The sequence below is a fragment of the Azolla caroliniana genome, unplaced genomic scaffold (assembly GCF_043228905.1).
Source record: "Azolla caroliniana isolate FFs.n. ecotype wild unplaced genomic scaffold, voAzoCaro1.0.p SCAF_1, whole genome shotgun sequence".
Classification (NCBI taxonomy): Eukaryota; Viridiplantae; Streptophyta; class Polypodiopsida; order Salviniales; family Salviniaceae; genus Azolla; species Azolla caroliniana.
Genome location: NW_028230436.1, coordinates 32,372,497 through 32,388,881, shown reverse-complemented (window position 1 = coordinate 32,388,881; position 16,385 = coordinate 32,372,497). Strand labels below are relative to the sequence as shown.

At 36.5% G+C, this 16,385-nt stretch overlaps 1 protein-coding gene across 1 annotated transcript; it reads right to left on the bottom strand.

Annotated features, from left to right (window-relative positions):
• Positions 1–361: 361 nt before the first annotated feature.
• LOC147869824 (uncharacterized) lies at positions 362–3,208 on the bottom strand. The gene is made up of 4 exons (XM_087328125.1): positions 2,677–3,208; positions 2,208–2,483; positions 1,416–2,076; positions 362–1,310 (listed from the first exon to the last, which is right to left on the bottom strand). The coding sequence occupies exons 1-4, from the start codon at positions 3,161–3,163 to the stop codon at positions 437–439; spliced, it is 2,298 nt and encodes a 765-aa protein (XP_087184251.1). The 5' UTR covers positions 3,164–3,208; the 3' UTR covers positions 362–436.
• Positions 3,209–16,385: the final 13,177 nt, after the last annotated feature.

The following is a 16,385-nucleotide window of genomic DNA, read 5'->3' as shown; positions in this document are numbered from 1 at the left end:
GCATAGGGTTCATATTTGGTCATTATAATAACATAATAAGCTTTAGGGTTTAGCTAACTGGATTACGTAGAGCATGCATGCTCTACTTAGGGCATAGTATTTCAATGAGATGGGTTACAAATATAGGTTGAGACGGGCATTCTTGATGCCATTGTGTCCGAGGAAAGACATTCATTGTTCACTATATAGCCATGGCACGAGATGGGAGCGCAAAACAAACGAGCTTGCCCAAATTCGTGAACATGAAATCCGATATTCTCTTCGTGTCTACACATTGGTGAGTATGTAAGTAGTATCATCAATGACAGCCATTGTTGTGCCCATAAGTGCCCCTCACCCCCCCCCCCCCCCCCCTCCCCCGAACCAGAAGATACAAATGTCCGGGCGGACAAGAAGGTAAGCATTTACAGGAAAAATGCGGAACTTGGTTACCAACTTATAGCTTATAATAAGTTGTGGACGTAGTCGCGCCCATTGGTGGTGGTGGTGGTGGTGGGGTGTTGGAGTCCAACTTGAGTCCACTAGACCTAGGGCTACTGACGGCACTACTGCTACTACTATCAGAATAAGACTTGATTTGGAGGACCCCAGTTGGGGAGGCTAAACTAGGGCTACTCCCACTATCTTTGGTGGTGGTGGAGGAGCTTGCATTATTGATGAGGAAATCACAGTGACTAGAGGAATTGGTAGCAGAAACAGAGTGGCTGCTATGGCTATGGCTATGGCTATGTTGTTGGTGATGATGATGATGATGATGATGATGATACTCCCAAAGGCCTTCCTCCTCCAGACATGGCGATGGGTTGGGGGTGGTGCTAATTTGGAGAGCCTCCGCCAATGGGCTGCTCTCCCACCACATTGACCCCTCCCTCCTAAATTTAGCAACCGTCCCTAAATTTAGCCCAATGTAGGGATTCAATATGGCACAATCAGCCTCACCATAATCAGTAGTAGCAGTAGCAGTAAGAGCATTCTGTATGCCCACCATCTCCTCCTCTTCTCTTCTAGCTTTGGCCATGCTTAAGCTCCGAGGAGCTTTGAGACTTATGGAGAGATCAGTATTAGTGGTAGCATTAGCCATAGTAGATTGGAATTTCCTCTTGTTTCTGTGCAGCTGCCCTTCTTCTTCTTCTTCTTCTTCTTCCTCGTAATCATCTCTTAGCCATGAATTTGTACTGGCCTTTTTTAGCAGCACCGATTGCTGAGACTGGACCTCTAAATTGTTGGCCATGTTCTGCTCTAAAACTAGCGTCCTCAGCTCTGATGGATCTGACAAGAGCACATTCGTATTCCTGCTTCCGGACCTGCAAAAACCAATTAGTGGAAATCATTAGAGATCATTTACAGGGATCACCAGACAAATCTTAGAGACAATTGATCAAACTGTTCCATTTAAAAAGATGCTAGTTTTCAACCTGTCGACTGGAAGATGATCAGTAGTCGTAGAAGAAGAAGAAGAAGCAGTGGCAGCAGCAGAAGTTCCGAGAGAAAATTGAAGAAGCTGGTGAGGAGGATTCATGGCATAACTACATGGATCCTTCTGCGCGCCATAGCTATAATGGTGCTGAGAATCAGATTGATTCATGGCAGAGGGATAGTGCGTAAACAGCAATGGATTAGTAGTAATCACTAACGACGGGTTAGTGGCATCCACCGCGCCATGGCCACGGCTATTCATTTGCGAAGGTCTTGCCGCCATGGCAACGCAGGCATTGTGATCCATGCCGCGATTCAAAGGAGACTGGGAAGGGGGAGGACGGGTGGTTAGCGATGGGTTAGCGGCGTGATTAGCGGTGATCAAGGAGGGGTTAAGGGGGATTAAGGGGGGATTAGCAGTGGCATCGGTGTTAGCAGCAGGGGTGAGTTTGGATCGAGCTGCACGGTGCCTGCCGCGATGGAGGTGCCGTTCGCAGTACTTCTGTTCGGGCACCACGTCTCTGGAGCATCGCCACTTCTTGCCGTCCGTCCTTCTGCACCTGCCAGGCTCCGGATCGATCGAACCCCCATTACTGCTCCCCGACCTCATCATCATCATCATCATCAGAAGCTTCCTCTCATCCATGTCCAACCCTAGCCCTGCCACATCCCTTTTAATGTCAGTCCCAAAACCCTAATCTCTGTGTGTGTGTGTGTGTTGAAGCTTTAGAACTGACTGACTGACTGACTGGATTCTGCCGGTGAGAAATTAAAACAGGGAGGGTAGTTACCTGGGTGAGGCTGGTAGTCTCCATTGAAGCAGAGGAAAGGATTGCAGGGCGCATACGGAAGGTTAGGGTTGTAAGTGTGCAGTATAGGGGAGGGATTAGGGTTATATCCGTGATTACACAGATGCTTGAAGATGTACGCTTGCTGCGTGAACTCAACCCATTGCTCCCTTGTGAAACCACTGGGCCTCCCCCCATTCATCATCATCATCATCATCATCATCTGGTTCTGGTTCTGGTTCTGATTCTGATTCTGGCTATGATTATTGCTAATGTTGCCTGTTCCAAGCCCCACAAATGCACAAAAGGAAAGTGAGCAAACATTAAGGGAGAAAGAAAGAGATAATTAAGCATGATTAAGAAAGAGAGAAGAGATAAGTAAGAATGATTAAGAAAGAGAGAAGAGATTAGTAAGCATGGTAAATCATTGGGATGAATGATCTTGAGAATTAAAGAGGGCATGAGAGAGCACCTTGGCTGTATCTGCAGCTGTTTAAATCAAGCTCAGATTGAGCTCCAAGGGAAGGATACTTATTGAATGAAGAAGGGTGGTTAGAGCAGGGATTAAAAGTAGTAGGAGTAGAAGATGGAATATTCATAAGATGGCTATTCATGCCATTGTAGTGCAGTTGATCAAGAAAATTAACAGAAGGAGAAGCCAAACCAGAAGGAATGCTTCGGATATTACCGTTATTATTAATGAGCTGAACATGATTAGAGAGGAAGTTAGGGTATGTGATTTGCTGGGCAAGATCATTAACTATGTTATTAGTAGTATTATCAGTCCTAGGCAGGGTTAGGGGCCTCAAATCAGATTTGAACTCAGGCACATAACTAGAAGAAGTTGTGGTAGGAGTAGGAGTAGTAGTAGGAAGTGCAGGAACAGGGGTACCACTACTATTACTACTACTACTACTACTATCGTTAATACGAGCTAGGCGATTAGTATGAGAGGTCATGTTATGTTATGATTAGGGTGACTAATGTTGGGATTAGTGGTGGGGTAATTGGAGGAGGGTGATTAGTTAGTTTAAAATGTGTATAATGAATGAATGGCTCATGAGGATGGTTGGGAAGGGAGGGTTTAATGTGGGGGTGTTTGGCTTTTACTTTCATGAGATTAGTTATAACTTATAGCCCCCTCCCATTCTCTCAAATTCTTCCTAATTGTAGTAGTAGTAGTAGGAATGTGAATGTGTGTGAGGGCCAACTTATTGATGAATAAATGAATGGGATGTGGGCCCAGAGAGAGAGAGAGAATTAAATTGTGAATGAGTTGTATATACATATGTACATAGTAGGAAAAGGAGGAGGAGGTATAATAATAGAAAGGAAGTATTGATACTACTTCTACTACTAGTGGTAGAGTCTAGTAGTAGTAGTAGTAGTAGTAGTAGTTGAAGAAGAAGAAGAAGAGGAAGAGGAGGATTGGAGAAGGAATGAATAGATTTGGAGGATTTTTGTAAGATTATCAATCTTAAAGGAGGGGGGACACACACACACACACACACAAAAGTAGATGGACTTAATAGTGTATATGTATATACTGCACACTGCTCCTATGTTTTTTGTATGTAGTGGAAGGTGATAAGTTATAACTTAGCCTAGAGAGAGAGAGAGAGCTTAGGGGGCCCACAATAGAGTGTAAACTGTAAGAGTAAGAAGAAAACATGGAGTATGTAACTTAATTAGAGAGAGAAATAGAGGACATAGATAGATAGATAGATACAAACCAACGCACCCCCTCTCCAACCCCCATTAGAAAAGAACAAGATGAAGCTTTCCCATTATTTACATCTTTCACAAGACCAATGTCAAACCTCTCTCTCTCTCTCTCTCTCTCTCTCTCTCTCTCCCAAAGGAGATACTTCATCAAATTTGACATGTTATGCTCCAGAAATATGCATGTGAAGGAAGTATATGATATCCATATGAAGGAATATGCATTTTGTGTGTGTGTGTGTGTGTGTGAGAGAGAGAGAGAGAGAAGTAGCACTCAACATAAACAAAGTAATGTTTCCCAATGTTGCGAAGCTTGATGAAGGTAAGAAAACCGAAGCAAACAAGAGAAATCCCACCAATTTTGACCCATGACAAATATATACAATTTTTCATGTAAAAAAACTCTATGAGAACCCTAGGCATGTAGATGTGGACTCTATAAGAAAACAATCAATGTTCTAGACTCAATATGTAGGTAAAGAGGTACCACACGGAAGAAACTTACTAGGGGGTGTGGACAAGGTGGATCCACCTTTGGATTTCGTTGGACTATGCATCCTCACATTGGAATAGCAAATGGCATGCCATGCATCCCAAAAGTGTATGTTCAATATCTAGACTCGATAATGGCCACTTGATGATCGGCTCCATCATGTCACTCTAGACATGAACAAATATAAGCATCAATAGATTAGGATGCTCTCCCATATATGACACAAGTCCACATGCACACACTCTCCACACAGTTGGACGCCCAAACTCTCTATTTATTCATTAATGACCAAATATTACTAAATCTCTTATGGGTAACTCTAAGAAGGGTCATGTACATATTCACCCCTTGCCTTTGGCGTTAGGTAGTGGACCGATTATTTTGTACACTATGGCATTTGTTAGTTACTAACTAGGTAATATATGGAAGATGCCAAGAGCCTTGGGCTTAATTGATGGCATTAGGGATTTAAAGGGCTGATTGCTTTAATGGTTCCAACATGTAGCATGGCTAGGCATCTCATAAATCCTTCAATAATGTGCACAACATACCACTAATAAGTCTTCGCTTTTTGAAATTAATAACCATTACATTTAGATTAGTTAATTGGTACTTCCAGAAGTTGGTTAAGATGTATTACTGTATGAACCCTTTTGACCCCAACATCCATATACATTGATTGGAGCAATTGTTTCCTCCAATATTGTATAGATTGATTCCATTCTATCCTCTTGTTATTGTGAGAGAAATGGGTTTCTTTTGATGAATTCATTCTAAGGGTTTGGGTAGCCACCTTGAAGAAGAGTTCTTCCATGACCAAAGTACTTGCGATTCAATTTGACAATGTGGAGAAAGCAAACTCAAACTCAATATTTATATGGATCCAATTCAATTTGACAATGTGGATAAAGCAAACTCAAACATGATCAAAGGTGAATCATTATAGAGTGATAGACTTCTGGACTTGTTTTATGAAAAATATATTGACAATGAGATGAATGTGCCCCAATACTTTTATTCACACACACATACACAAAATAGCCTACTCTGAAACTACATAAGAAAAGAGATACGGGAAGACAAATTATTTGAGAGTATTTATTTTGCATCCCTTTAGGGAGTATGTGAATTTAGAGACAAAAATACAATTCAAAGTAATTAGGCCTAGATGTCGAGGAGCAACATTACATTGTGTTTAATCATTTCTTTGCGGCAAAAAGAAAAGATAGAAATGCAAATAATGTTAGTGCGAGAATGGTGGACATGTTTGGCCAAGATTTGTAAATTGTTACCATGTGTATGACCATTGACACTCACATTGTTGTTCTCCATATATTTTTATCATTTCCTTTTGTTAACATTAATTGATATTTACACATATAATCCTTCCATTAAGTCAACTAAATATTTCATCTTCTTTTAAGATCATTGTTTCCCTTTATTATCAGTCAATGAAGGTCTTTTCATATTTCAATAGTTTTTGCTACTATATTGTTAATTTAATAAGATCAATATTTCATTATGTAACAAAAGACGGACTCAGAGTTTTGAAAAAAAAAAAGGATTCAGATTCCAACATAGTGAAGCAACAATAAATGTAGTCATGCTGGTCAATCTCGTTGGTTAGTTCATCTTTATATGTATATGCTCCATTGAACATGGCAACATTCACATTATTGTTATTTATTTATTTTATCAAGGACTCAACAACAATGATGATTTTGAACTTTGATAAATTTCTTAAATAATTCATTATGTGACCATCACCATAAGACTAAGAAGCACTCAAGATTCAATACCTAATCGCTATGGCCAAAATGGTAGAGTGCAACACCATGTAATTGTCACACCCACCTATTTGGTGATAGAGATTGACAAGCCATCACCCACAAGTGTATGTTTGTTAACCTTTCCCATATATATATAAAAGAATGGGTGTGTTGTGCATTTTTAGTCATCTTCCCATCCTTAAGATTTGGGGATGTGAGTTTTTCTGCAACAACATATGTTAGCAATTTCAAAATGAAAATCGGGATAACATAATTAGGGGGTGAATTTTAACCTTTCTTTTCCCATGGTCAAGACCTTAGAGTGAGATCACCTTTGTGTGACCCCCACCATTCCATTCACAAATATGGGAATCATTGCATGAATGGTAGGGAAGGGAATTGGGATGCAAAATAATTGGCTCACCCCATTCATAGACCAAAATACACGCACAAGTATTTTAGTTAATTCTTCTTGTAATCACCGCACATAGACATAGATGTATAGGGATGACCAACACTATTATGTGTGTCCTAGACATGGCAATCTTCTAAATAAAGTCTTCAATTTTCAAAACTATGATGTGTACATTCTATATAGATTTACCATAAGAGACCAATGTCTAAATTGTCCTTCAAAAGTGAATGCAAAGGCGTGCCTTTATGATCGAATCACAATCACTCTTCAAAATTTGAATACAAAGGCATGCCCAAGAAATTCCAAACTCATGGTTAACCTTTCAAATGGTCAAAGCCAATGGTCGGGCAATGGTTAGGTACATGCTAGGCACTTTACTGATGGTTCAAAATGTTAAGAGCATGGAGGTTTGGGTTGAGTTTTATTATGTTTTAAATACAAATCCATCGTGTTGCAATTACACCAACATATGTTACTTTGGTTTACTCACAACTCTTCTCACATACGTTGGCTACTTTATTGAGTATTGATGTGACTTGGTTGCTCCAAAGTACGAGTACTCAATGCCATGTTCTATTGTGCAAAATGTTTAATGATGTGAGTGAAGAATCATGAGATTAATCCATCCATCATGGTGATCATATTGAACTACAATAATATATAAAAATCCACGCAAATAGCATGCTACTAACATCACGAATCCTAGGGTTTTTGTCCTATTCCATTCATCACGACTAAACAATTTGATCATAAACGTCAAATCATGTAGATATGTGGCAAGTTGATGTTGTTGCATTCCTTGTAAATGCCCTTGGCATGAAACTCCCCTAAAGAGCCTAGTAAATATAAACGAGTGAACCCTAGAGCGGACAAACCCATGCCATTAAATTAGTCATCAGAGCATTGAATGCTCATATAACATATTCTCCTTTACAAGAGCCGATATAAAGAAGCCTTCTATTGTAAAATCATTATAACGTGAATCCAATCATTTTAGGACTTGTGCCTATCTTAATCATATCCCCTTAATATGTAATTGTAATATATGAAATATTATGTAACTCTACTCCATCCTCTCATGAGTCCTTTGACTAAGAGATCAAATGTTACCATTATTATATGAAAATAAATACAACAAATACATGTTTTCATAAAATAGGCTGGATGTTATAAATGTGTATTGGAGGCGGAGGGAATTAACGATATTAGTTTAACAATACTTTTTCACCTCCATAGGACATGCCACCCAAGGTTTTTACAATCTTGATGTAATCATTGGCATTCTCCATTTCCAGAGCTTGAATACTTTGTCTCAACTCTCACTTAACATAATTTGCTTTCCAACAAATTTTTATTTTCGAGAAATTTCTTTTGAGAAATGCAACGACGATGATTTCTACATTTGGGTAATTACGAAGTCAATATTTGTCTTCTTGCTTTGTGTGAACAAGCATGTTATCTTTTTGTTGGAATGGAAATTACCAAATACAATTGACATAAAAAATGCGAATTTGAAGATGAAGGGACATTTACTGAGTACATTATTGGACGATTAGGTATACGTGTTTAAACAACTTTGAAGATGAGATGTGTATTGATATAATTGAAATTAATGCAATACGCCATTACATTACTTAATGTCACTTGTAGGAATCTTGCTGCATACACGTGCAAAAAATAACACTCCCATCTAAAAGACATCATTTATGCATACATCATGTATGTATGTATGTATGTATGTATGTATGTATATGTATATGTATATGTATATGTATATGTATGCATTTGTGTGTGTGTGTGTGTATGTATGTATATGTATATGTATATGTATGTATGTGCATTAAGAAAAAGAAGTTGCTAACATTTATCTATAGATATATGTGTGTGTATTGCGTGTCTCTCAAGACTAAAGATTCGTTTATAGATCAAATGGCCATGCCTCCGATTTGTTTTTTCCTACATTTTTTTACTTTTAGTTACTTTGTATAAAACACAGATGCGCAATAAAGACATACATATTTCTGTTTTGCCTTTTGTTTGAAGGCCAAATTGAAGAGAGGACATGGATGGAGAAATGGGCTACCAATGCTTGCCTTCCATATGTTAAAATGTTTGTGGACTCCAAGGAAGAACTCTTGTAGTTATCCACTTCTTTCACAATATTGTCTCCAACTTGAGGGATAGAGATGGATATTGTGTTTTATTTTGTGTAAAAATAGTTATGTACAATCCAATTATTTAGCATTTCTTACAACACAAGCCACAATTAAAACAATGTTGTAGATCATGAAGCTATCTATAAAGTTATGCTATACTCAAATTCCTCACTACATCATTAGAAGGACAAAAAAACTCGTATGTCCAATCAAAAGCCTTTTATTTCAAAAACATGTCCACTTCAGTTTCTTGGGGAGGAAGCATGCATTTTATTCGCTTTCGTACCCACAATTGCATCATTTTTAAAACCTTATGGATGAATATCACTTTTGTTTCAAATCGTACAGAAAAGAGAAAGAGTATAGAGAAAGAGTATAAAATGATCAAGAGAGATGAGACAATTTGCCATCTCATTATGGTGGTTGTGAAATGTAATTTTAATATAGACAAATTTAGTTAGACTATAAAACTGTGACTTTTGGACTTTGCATTGTGAATACAATCGAAGAATATTTTGTGAACATTGGAAAAAGAGATGTAATATCTCATACAAACTTAATGGTCGTAAATTTCACAACACTCATGATTGCATATATATTAGCCAATACAAGTAAGGTAACCCTCGAGGTTGTATGTCACAACTAGGGGGTCACATAATTATACCGTATGATACTATGTCAATATGCAAAAGGGGCATATTTGAGGTTTTATATTATAGCATACAAATGATTGAATTTTGATATTGTTGTTCTCGATTTGCAACTTTGTAAGCATCACTGCATTTGATGTGGCTAGTACAACAAGAATTTGATTGTGCATTATGTTGGGACTGCCATGAGGAGCATAAAGGACTAGGATAAAAATATATTCATTTCCACGTATGTACAAGTTGGAGCATGGAGGGGCAAGGTAGTGAAGGTGTTGGATTACAGCCTTGGTGTCTTTTGTCTAAATATCTTTGTGTAATTTTGATTTAATCAATGACTAGATCTTCAACAATGCACACATGTTTAGAATACTAGGAAATGTCTTCGAATCTTGATTATATCTTGAAAACTTTAGGCATAAGGTAAGGGGAACAAATACACGGCTTATAATTCCTTGACAATCTTACAAAAAGGGGTAAGAAAATTGTCATGGCTCGGCATGTGGCAAAAACATTGTCTTCATTCAAAAGAAAGTGTAATGCTGCCACATATTTCGATTGATAAATCATTAACATTGTAAAAATACAACAATAAATGTCTAATGTAATGAATATGTTTTTAATTCTTACCCATTTTTCCTATATTAAACTTTTAGGCGTTATCTCTTTTTTTTGTAAGGTATTAGTAGATGATACTAGTATCTCTATCATAAAGGCGAAACTTATCCATCTATGCCAAGACTCAACATGTCTCAAATTGCATTAAAGTTTTTCACTCAACCCTCTCTTCTTTAAAAGTTAGTATGCATCTTGTCATTGTTGAATGATCAAAACACTTGCATTCGTTTGTAGCAAATCTATGAACTGCATTTATTCAGAATTGCATTAATCAATAAAGAGAAACAACTTGTAAGGTTGAAAGGACCATCATTTGAATAAATAGACATATCCATGATGTACTTCCTTCAAATTTTAACATCGTACTCGTAAAGTCCAAATGTTGTCATAATACTGAGTTGTATTTCGGTGCTCTCTTAAGGTAGTATTTTCAGTTCATACTCTTTACCCCAGCCTTGTGCTCTTTTATTGAGCTAAGAACGGAGATGAATTGCATATTGCTACCACAATGGTTTAAGTATAAAGAACTATGGTTGTTTAATTGAAGTATCTCCCAAAACCAACAAAAATGTTTGTTTGTATATTGAGTTTTTTCACCACAAATATGATAGCGATAACCCCATCTATAGTTGTTGTGTTTATTAACAATCCATATGTTCATTTACGAGATTCACATTAACATAGCAGAACAATTAATAATATTGAATAAAAGGAAACTAAAAGAATTTTGAGGTGCACTAACACAAAAAATGTATTTATGTTTATGAGTGAACTGATTCCAATGCCATTCCATTGGTTAACAAATTGCTAGCATTGGCTGACTCAAGGATGTAATTCATTGCTTCAAGAGGTCTTCAGACTCTTAGTTTGAAAAGTTTGCTTGAAAGTCCTATGTAAGAATAAAATAATGGAGTTCCAAATTTGCTTTTGTTTGGCAAGATTTTATTTAGAAATTGCTAGGGATAAGGCAATTAGGATGTTACGTTTATGGGGATCCTATTTGACATGTGAAGACAATCCCTATTTGTCTCTTTGGGATTGTCTATAATATCCCCTTCTTGCATATAAGCCCACGAAAAAATGGATATTCATCCGCATGCCTCTCCATGCATGACTCATAAGCTTTGGAGAACCTTCCAACAAGTTCTCTTTGGCCCGACTTGTTCCTTGGCATTCCTATGCAAGTCACTAGTTTCACTTTGTGCAATAGCTTCTCTATTCACAATAGCACAACTTTGTTGGTTCCCATGCTTTTGCTTGCATTTCTTCCTTTGAAAACTTTTCCATGGTTTAGACAAGCTAGGTTGTCAATCTCCTCATCGAATTCAAAGAGCTTATGGGAATAACGATAACAAAAAGTCATCTTGGTGGCGACTATCGATGTGTCCTGAATCCAATGTCTCTCTCACCGCCGAACTCATCTTCTCCCTACAATCCAATATCCACTCTAACTAATGATGTGAATCCAATAACTTTCACTCACTGGCATCGTTCACACTCTTTTAGCTTTTTGCCTATTTCTTTGGTTATTTAGTCAATTGGTTGTTTGGGATATGTATGCTCATCCTATAGTGAAAGCAACAAATTAGTAACATATCGATATGAAATCTATACACTATGAGATTTATAACAAGACAATATGATGTAACTCGAGGAAACAAAAAATGATTAAAAAAGAATTAATATAAAAATGGATAGGGCACAAATTTCACTCTTTTATTCTTCTTCTTCTTCTTGTCGTTCTTTGTCTTAGTATTTGCCACCATTCGCCATTTATTTGTGATATTTCCCTTAGCTCAATTCCAACATTAATGTCGTGGGCATCTTGTTATATGGTCTCTAACTTTTGTAGGGGTGGAGCCATTAGGATGTGCAACCTTGGAGAAGAACAAGACAATGATAGAAGAGAGATTAACAATAATAATGTGACTTATAAACATGAAGAACTGGTTAATCAATGTGACATCTACATGGTACGAAAGATGTTCCTATGACTACCTTGGGATCAATGTGACCATACCATATACTAAATTATTCTCACCAAAACCCATCAAATTAGATCATTTCATGAGTTCACAAGTATATTACTAAAGTATATGACATGATAGAATATGGCCTTCAAGTCCAAGCTCGGCATGGTGGCAATTAAACACATACGGCAAGTAAAAGCAAAGTCACAAGGAAGTAGTTTATAAGATGCAATTTGGCAACACTACTACAACCATCACTAATGATATGCACATGATGGAGATAGAATCAATCATGTTTTATAGATGCACTCACCTTCAAACAGAAGGAGGATGGCAAGGACACCATATTGTACGTATACTAATACAATCATATATTCCAAACATTTGGGATGCCTATAAACTAATGTCAAGATATACCCCCAACCACGTCTTTAACATGTGAGGGGTAATTGTCTTCCTCTAATATATTGTAAATTTACTACTACAATCATATAGTTCAAACTTTTGGGATGCCTATAAGAATGTGTCACGATAGATAGGAACCACCTCTTCTAATCTACAAGCCTTTAACATGACAAGGTTAATGGCTCGTAGCCATGATCTTGAATTTTAGGTAGCATTTGAAAAAGCCCATCTAAAGCAAGTTGAATTCCCACGATGACAAGGAACATCAAATGTTATGATGTGATGAATTCACAAACATCCAATAATGTGTCCCACCAAAGAACTTCTCTAAATCAGACACACCAACCCAACCCCTTTGGCATGCTTGTATATGTATTGAGTGCTCTCTACTTGAGCATATCAACCACCTTACTAAAACTACATAACCAACATGTGTCTACACCCATTTGTTACTCTAGAGGTGAATGTCTTGTAATGAGACGATCCCAAAGGTAATATTTCTAGCATCTTGAGGACATCAAAATATCATCATCATGAACACCTCATCTATCTTTTCTTTCTTTCTCTATCTAGAGGTCAAGACATCATTCAATAGGTATATCCTAGGCACTCTCTAGGAATTATTTTATGTTTTTTGTACCTTTATTTATGAGGAGGGGGAATTCTTTGTACATTTTTTGGTATGCATGTTGTTCGCGCCCTAGCAAGGACACTAATTTCATCATCATCATCATCATCTCTACCTCAAAATTTCTATCATGTTATTTGTTTTGTGATAATCTAACCAATGGCAAACTCATTTAATGTTGACTCCAAATGCACATGTTGAATCTGAATGTTTTGGAAGAGGAACACATTACCCTCATTTACTAAAATACTGGTTGGATTTATTAACTTGTTAGTTGCAAATATTCATAAAGAGCATCCATCACTCTATCTAATTCTTTAGTGAGAATTCAACTATAATTTTGCAACGTTAATATTTTTCTATTACTTCATGCATGACAAGAACTTGCTTGATTAATAAACCTACACACACACACACACACACACACACACACACACACACACACACACACAAATAAACCTATACAAGGTTTCCCCCCCCAAAAAAATGCTCCCTTGGTATTAAAATTAACAATGCCAAAGGCAATATACAAATAGTACATAATAGTTTCCACTCCACAAGTATATATGATCAAAGATAGGACCAAATATAAGCTTTGGCATTTGGCAAGATAAAACATCAAAATCTCCATGTTCGATGATATCTATCACCATTACATTCTATGAGACCATGTTTGTAATACGAATCGTCTGAATCCTATCTTCAATTGCCCCTTGTTAGGGTCTCTAAAAAACTTCATGTTGCAGCCAAATTTGGCTGAACTTGGTTCCACATATACTAAAGCTTTTCACTATAACCATACTCAATATGTAAACAACTTCTTGCAATCCAAGAGAATACATATCTTGGTGGTAGTCATACTCAACATACCCTGGCTGGTAGTCTGAAACCTATACAAAGTTAAGATTGATAGTTACATTTGAGTAGCAATATCACAACCATGTGTGAATTCTTTGCAATGGTACTACATACCTACATAAATATGTTCCCATTGAACATTGTCTATCGTTTCTTAATGTTGGAACTTGGCACATATAGGAATAACGTGATCTTCGTCAATAGGTCCTGAAGCCTTGATTACATTCAACTATATTTAGTTTGAGACATTTAAAGGCAACTACCATTGATTAATGTAATAAAAATGAGTATTCAAATTATGTATTTGTATTGTTATTTAGTGGAAACTAACAAGATCATTTCCCTTATATTTGAATGAATTAAGCTCATGTGTTATGCAAATTATTCCTTCTTAACATTTAGCTCAATCATTAGATGATGTAATGATGAATTAAAAACTATGTTGAATAATGCTATGTGTGTTGGAAAAATGATGTTAGGTTGTTGGGGCGCTTGTAGATCATACGATGGATGGCCATAACATATATATAGGTTGTTGATTCTCTTAAAAAATTTAATGCAATTGACTATATTTAAATATCTAAAGTTGTAAAAAATCAAGAACAACATGCATCTATCATGTGCACCAACAAAAGCACATGCATCTGTGTTAGGTGTGTATGAAATGCACAAATGTTGAGATCAAAATGTTAAACATCCAAATAATAAATTGCAGCTTGGAAATATAAACCTATTAAACATTTTGGAGATAATTGATACGAACATGGAAAAAACTTCCAAACACATTTGGGGTTGGACATAATGTTTTGCCAACTAGATTTCCTACAAATGAATGAAACGAAATTAAAAATGTCCTTATGTTTATGTAGAGTATGGATATATCAGTTTGATTGTGAAAACAATATTCTTTCGTTTGGGATTAACGTTAATATGACCTACTTTATGAAATTAAAAGCATGTGATACATACTAGAATGCATGAATGCATTATAAGCTAGAGAATTGTGCTTACTTTTTTTTTCCATAAAAAATATCCTCCATTGGTATTAAAATAGTCCACTATTACAATGAATATTGCATGTGAATGTGGTTGCATCAGGTTTTAGACCTGCTTTCAACATACATTTGAAACATTGGACAACCATATATCCATCGTGGTTTATTCCAAACCCACCCATAACTAGAGAATTTGTGCTTCATTGAGTCAAATGCATACGCATTCTGCAAGCCCATAACTTGATAAACTTGGCGTGATAAAATCAATAAGCTTTGGAGATTGATTGATTGAAATGGATCATATTATAATATCAATCAAACCTTGAAGTGCGCTATGTAGTCTATTTGTAGTGAATGAACATAATTCTAGTGCATCATGGAAAGGCGCCTTGAAATGGAAGACCAGTCACAAGTTTCAACAAGAAATGCCATGATTCTTGTGCACACATTGGTACATCCATCCAGCCCAATTCAAAGTTGATAAATTGGAGATATGCACGGTACTTCCATAGCATTAAAAATCAATTATACCATCCAATACCACTTTCAATATAACACCTCTAAAATATTCACATATTTGTATGTGACTCGCACCCATCAATTTGGTTCAATGGTTAAATAGTCTTTTCTTGAAGAACAAAAGAGACAATGGTATTATATTAATACTTTATGCATTCCCTCAACCAATGAGTTAACTTAGTTGGGTAAGGACAATTAAATAAAAATCATGAAGCAAATTGACAACAATGCATGTTTATTGATCAAGGCACCAACATGAGGGCATGAGCTATTGGGTACAAGATCAATTTTTTTTGATAAATAGAAAACATTGATCATTGTTAGTGTGTCATGATGGAATGGGGAGTTTTACGGATCATTGTGCCTTGTCAATGTACTTTGATACAAACAACACTAGAATCATGAATAGATCGATCTATTGAATTATACAATATCATGAGCATATGTACATTAGACATAAAATATCACTTGTGTACTTTTATGCGGAAACCTCACATAATCTATTTAGGATAGTGAATATTACATGCTTATTGATGTTATAACTTATGACGTCTCAAAATTCATCATTCACTTTTATAAAATGGATGAATGTGTATTATGGCTCTAGTGACGGTTTTGTGTTCTTTGTCAATTCCCCTGTCGATGCCTTCCTAATGTTTTGGTCTAAGTTTATGTATGTGTCTAGGACCCAAATCCATGACTTTATGCCCCTAGAGCTAATGTTAAATGCATAGGTAATTGGTGTACAAGTATATTTTGCATATCATCCTAGGTTTGACATTTTCAATAATACATGACATACTATGCCAATGGAACCAAATCTTTACATCATCCAACTAGTTGCAAAAAAGAGAATGGGTATTGTGCCACATGTTTTTATCCAAGAACAACGTTATCCACAAGTCATTGCACTTCTTATATTGGAGTTAGAGATCCTCGTATTATTCCTATTACATAAATCATGGAATAACACTTTTTTTTTCTTA

Coding starts and splice junctions, on each gene's coding strand:
- LOC147869824 (XM_087328125.1), bottom strand. CDS start 3,163: ATGACCTCTCATACTAATCGCCTAGCTCGTATTAACGATAGTAGTAGT. Junction 2,484..2,676: donor CAGCTGCAGATACAGCCAAG/GTGCTCTCTCAT, acceptor GGCTTGGAACAG/GCAACATTAGCAATAATCAT. Junction 2,077..2,207: donor AGACTACCAGCCTCACCCAG/GTAACTACCCTC, acceptor GGGATGTGGCAG/GGCTAGGGTTGGACATGGAT.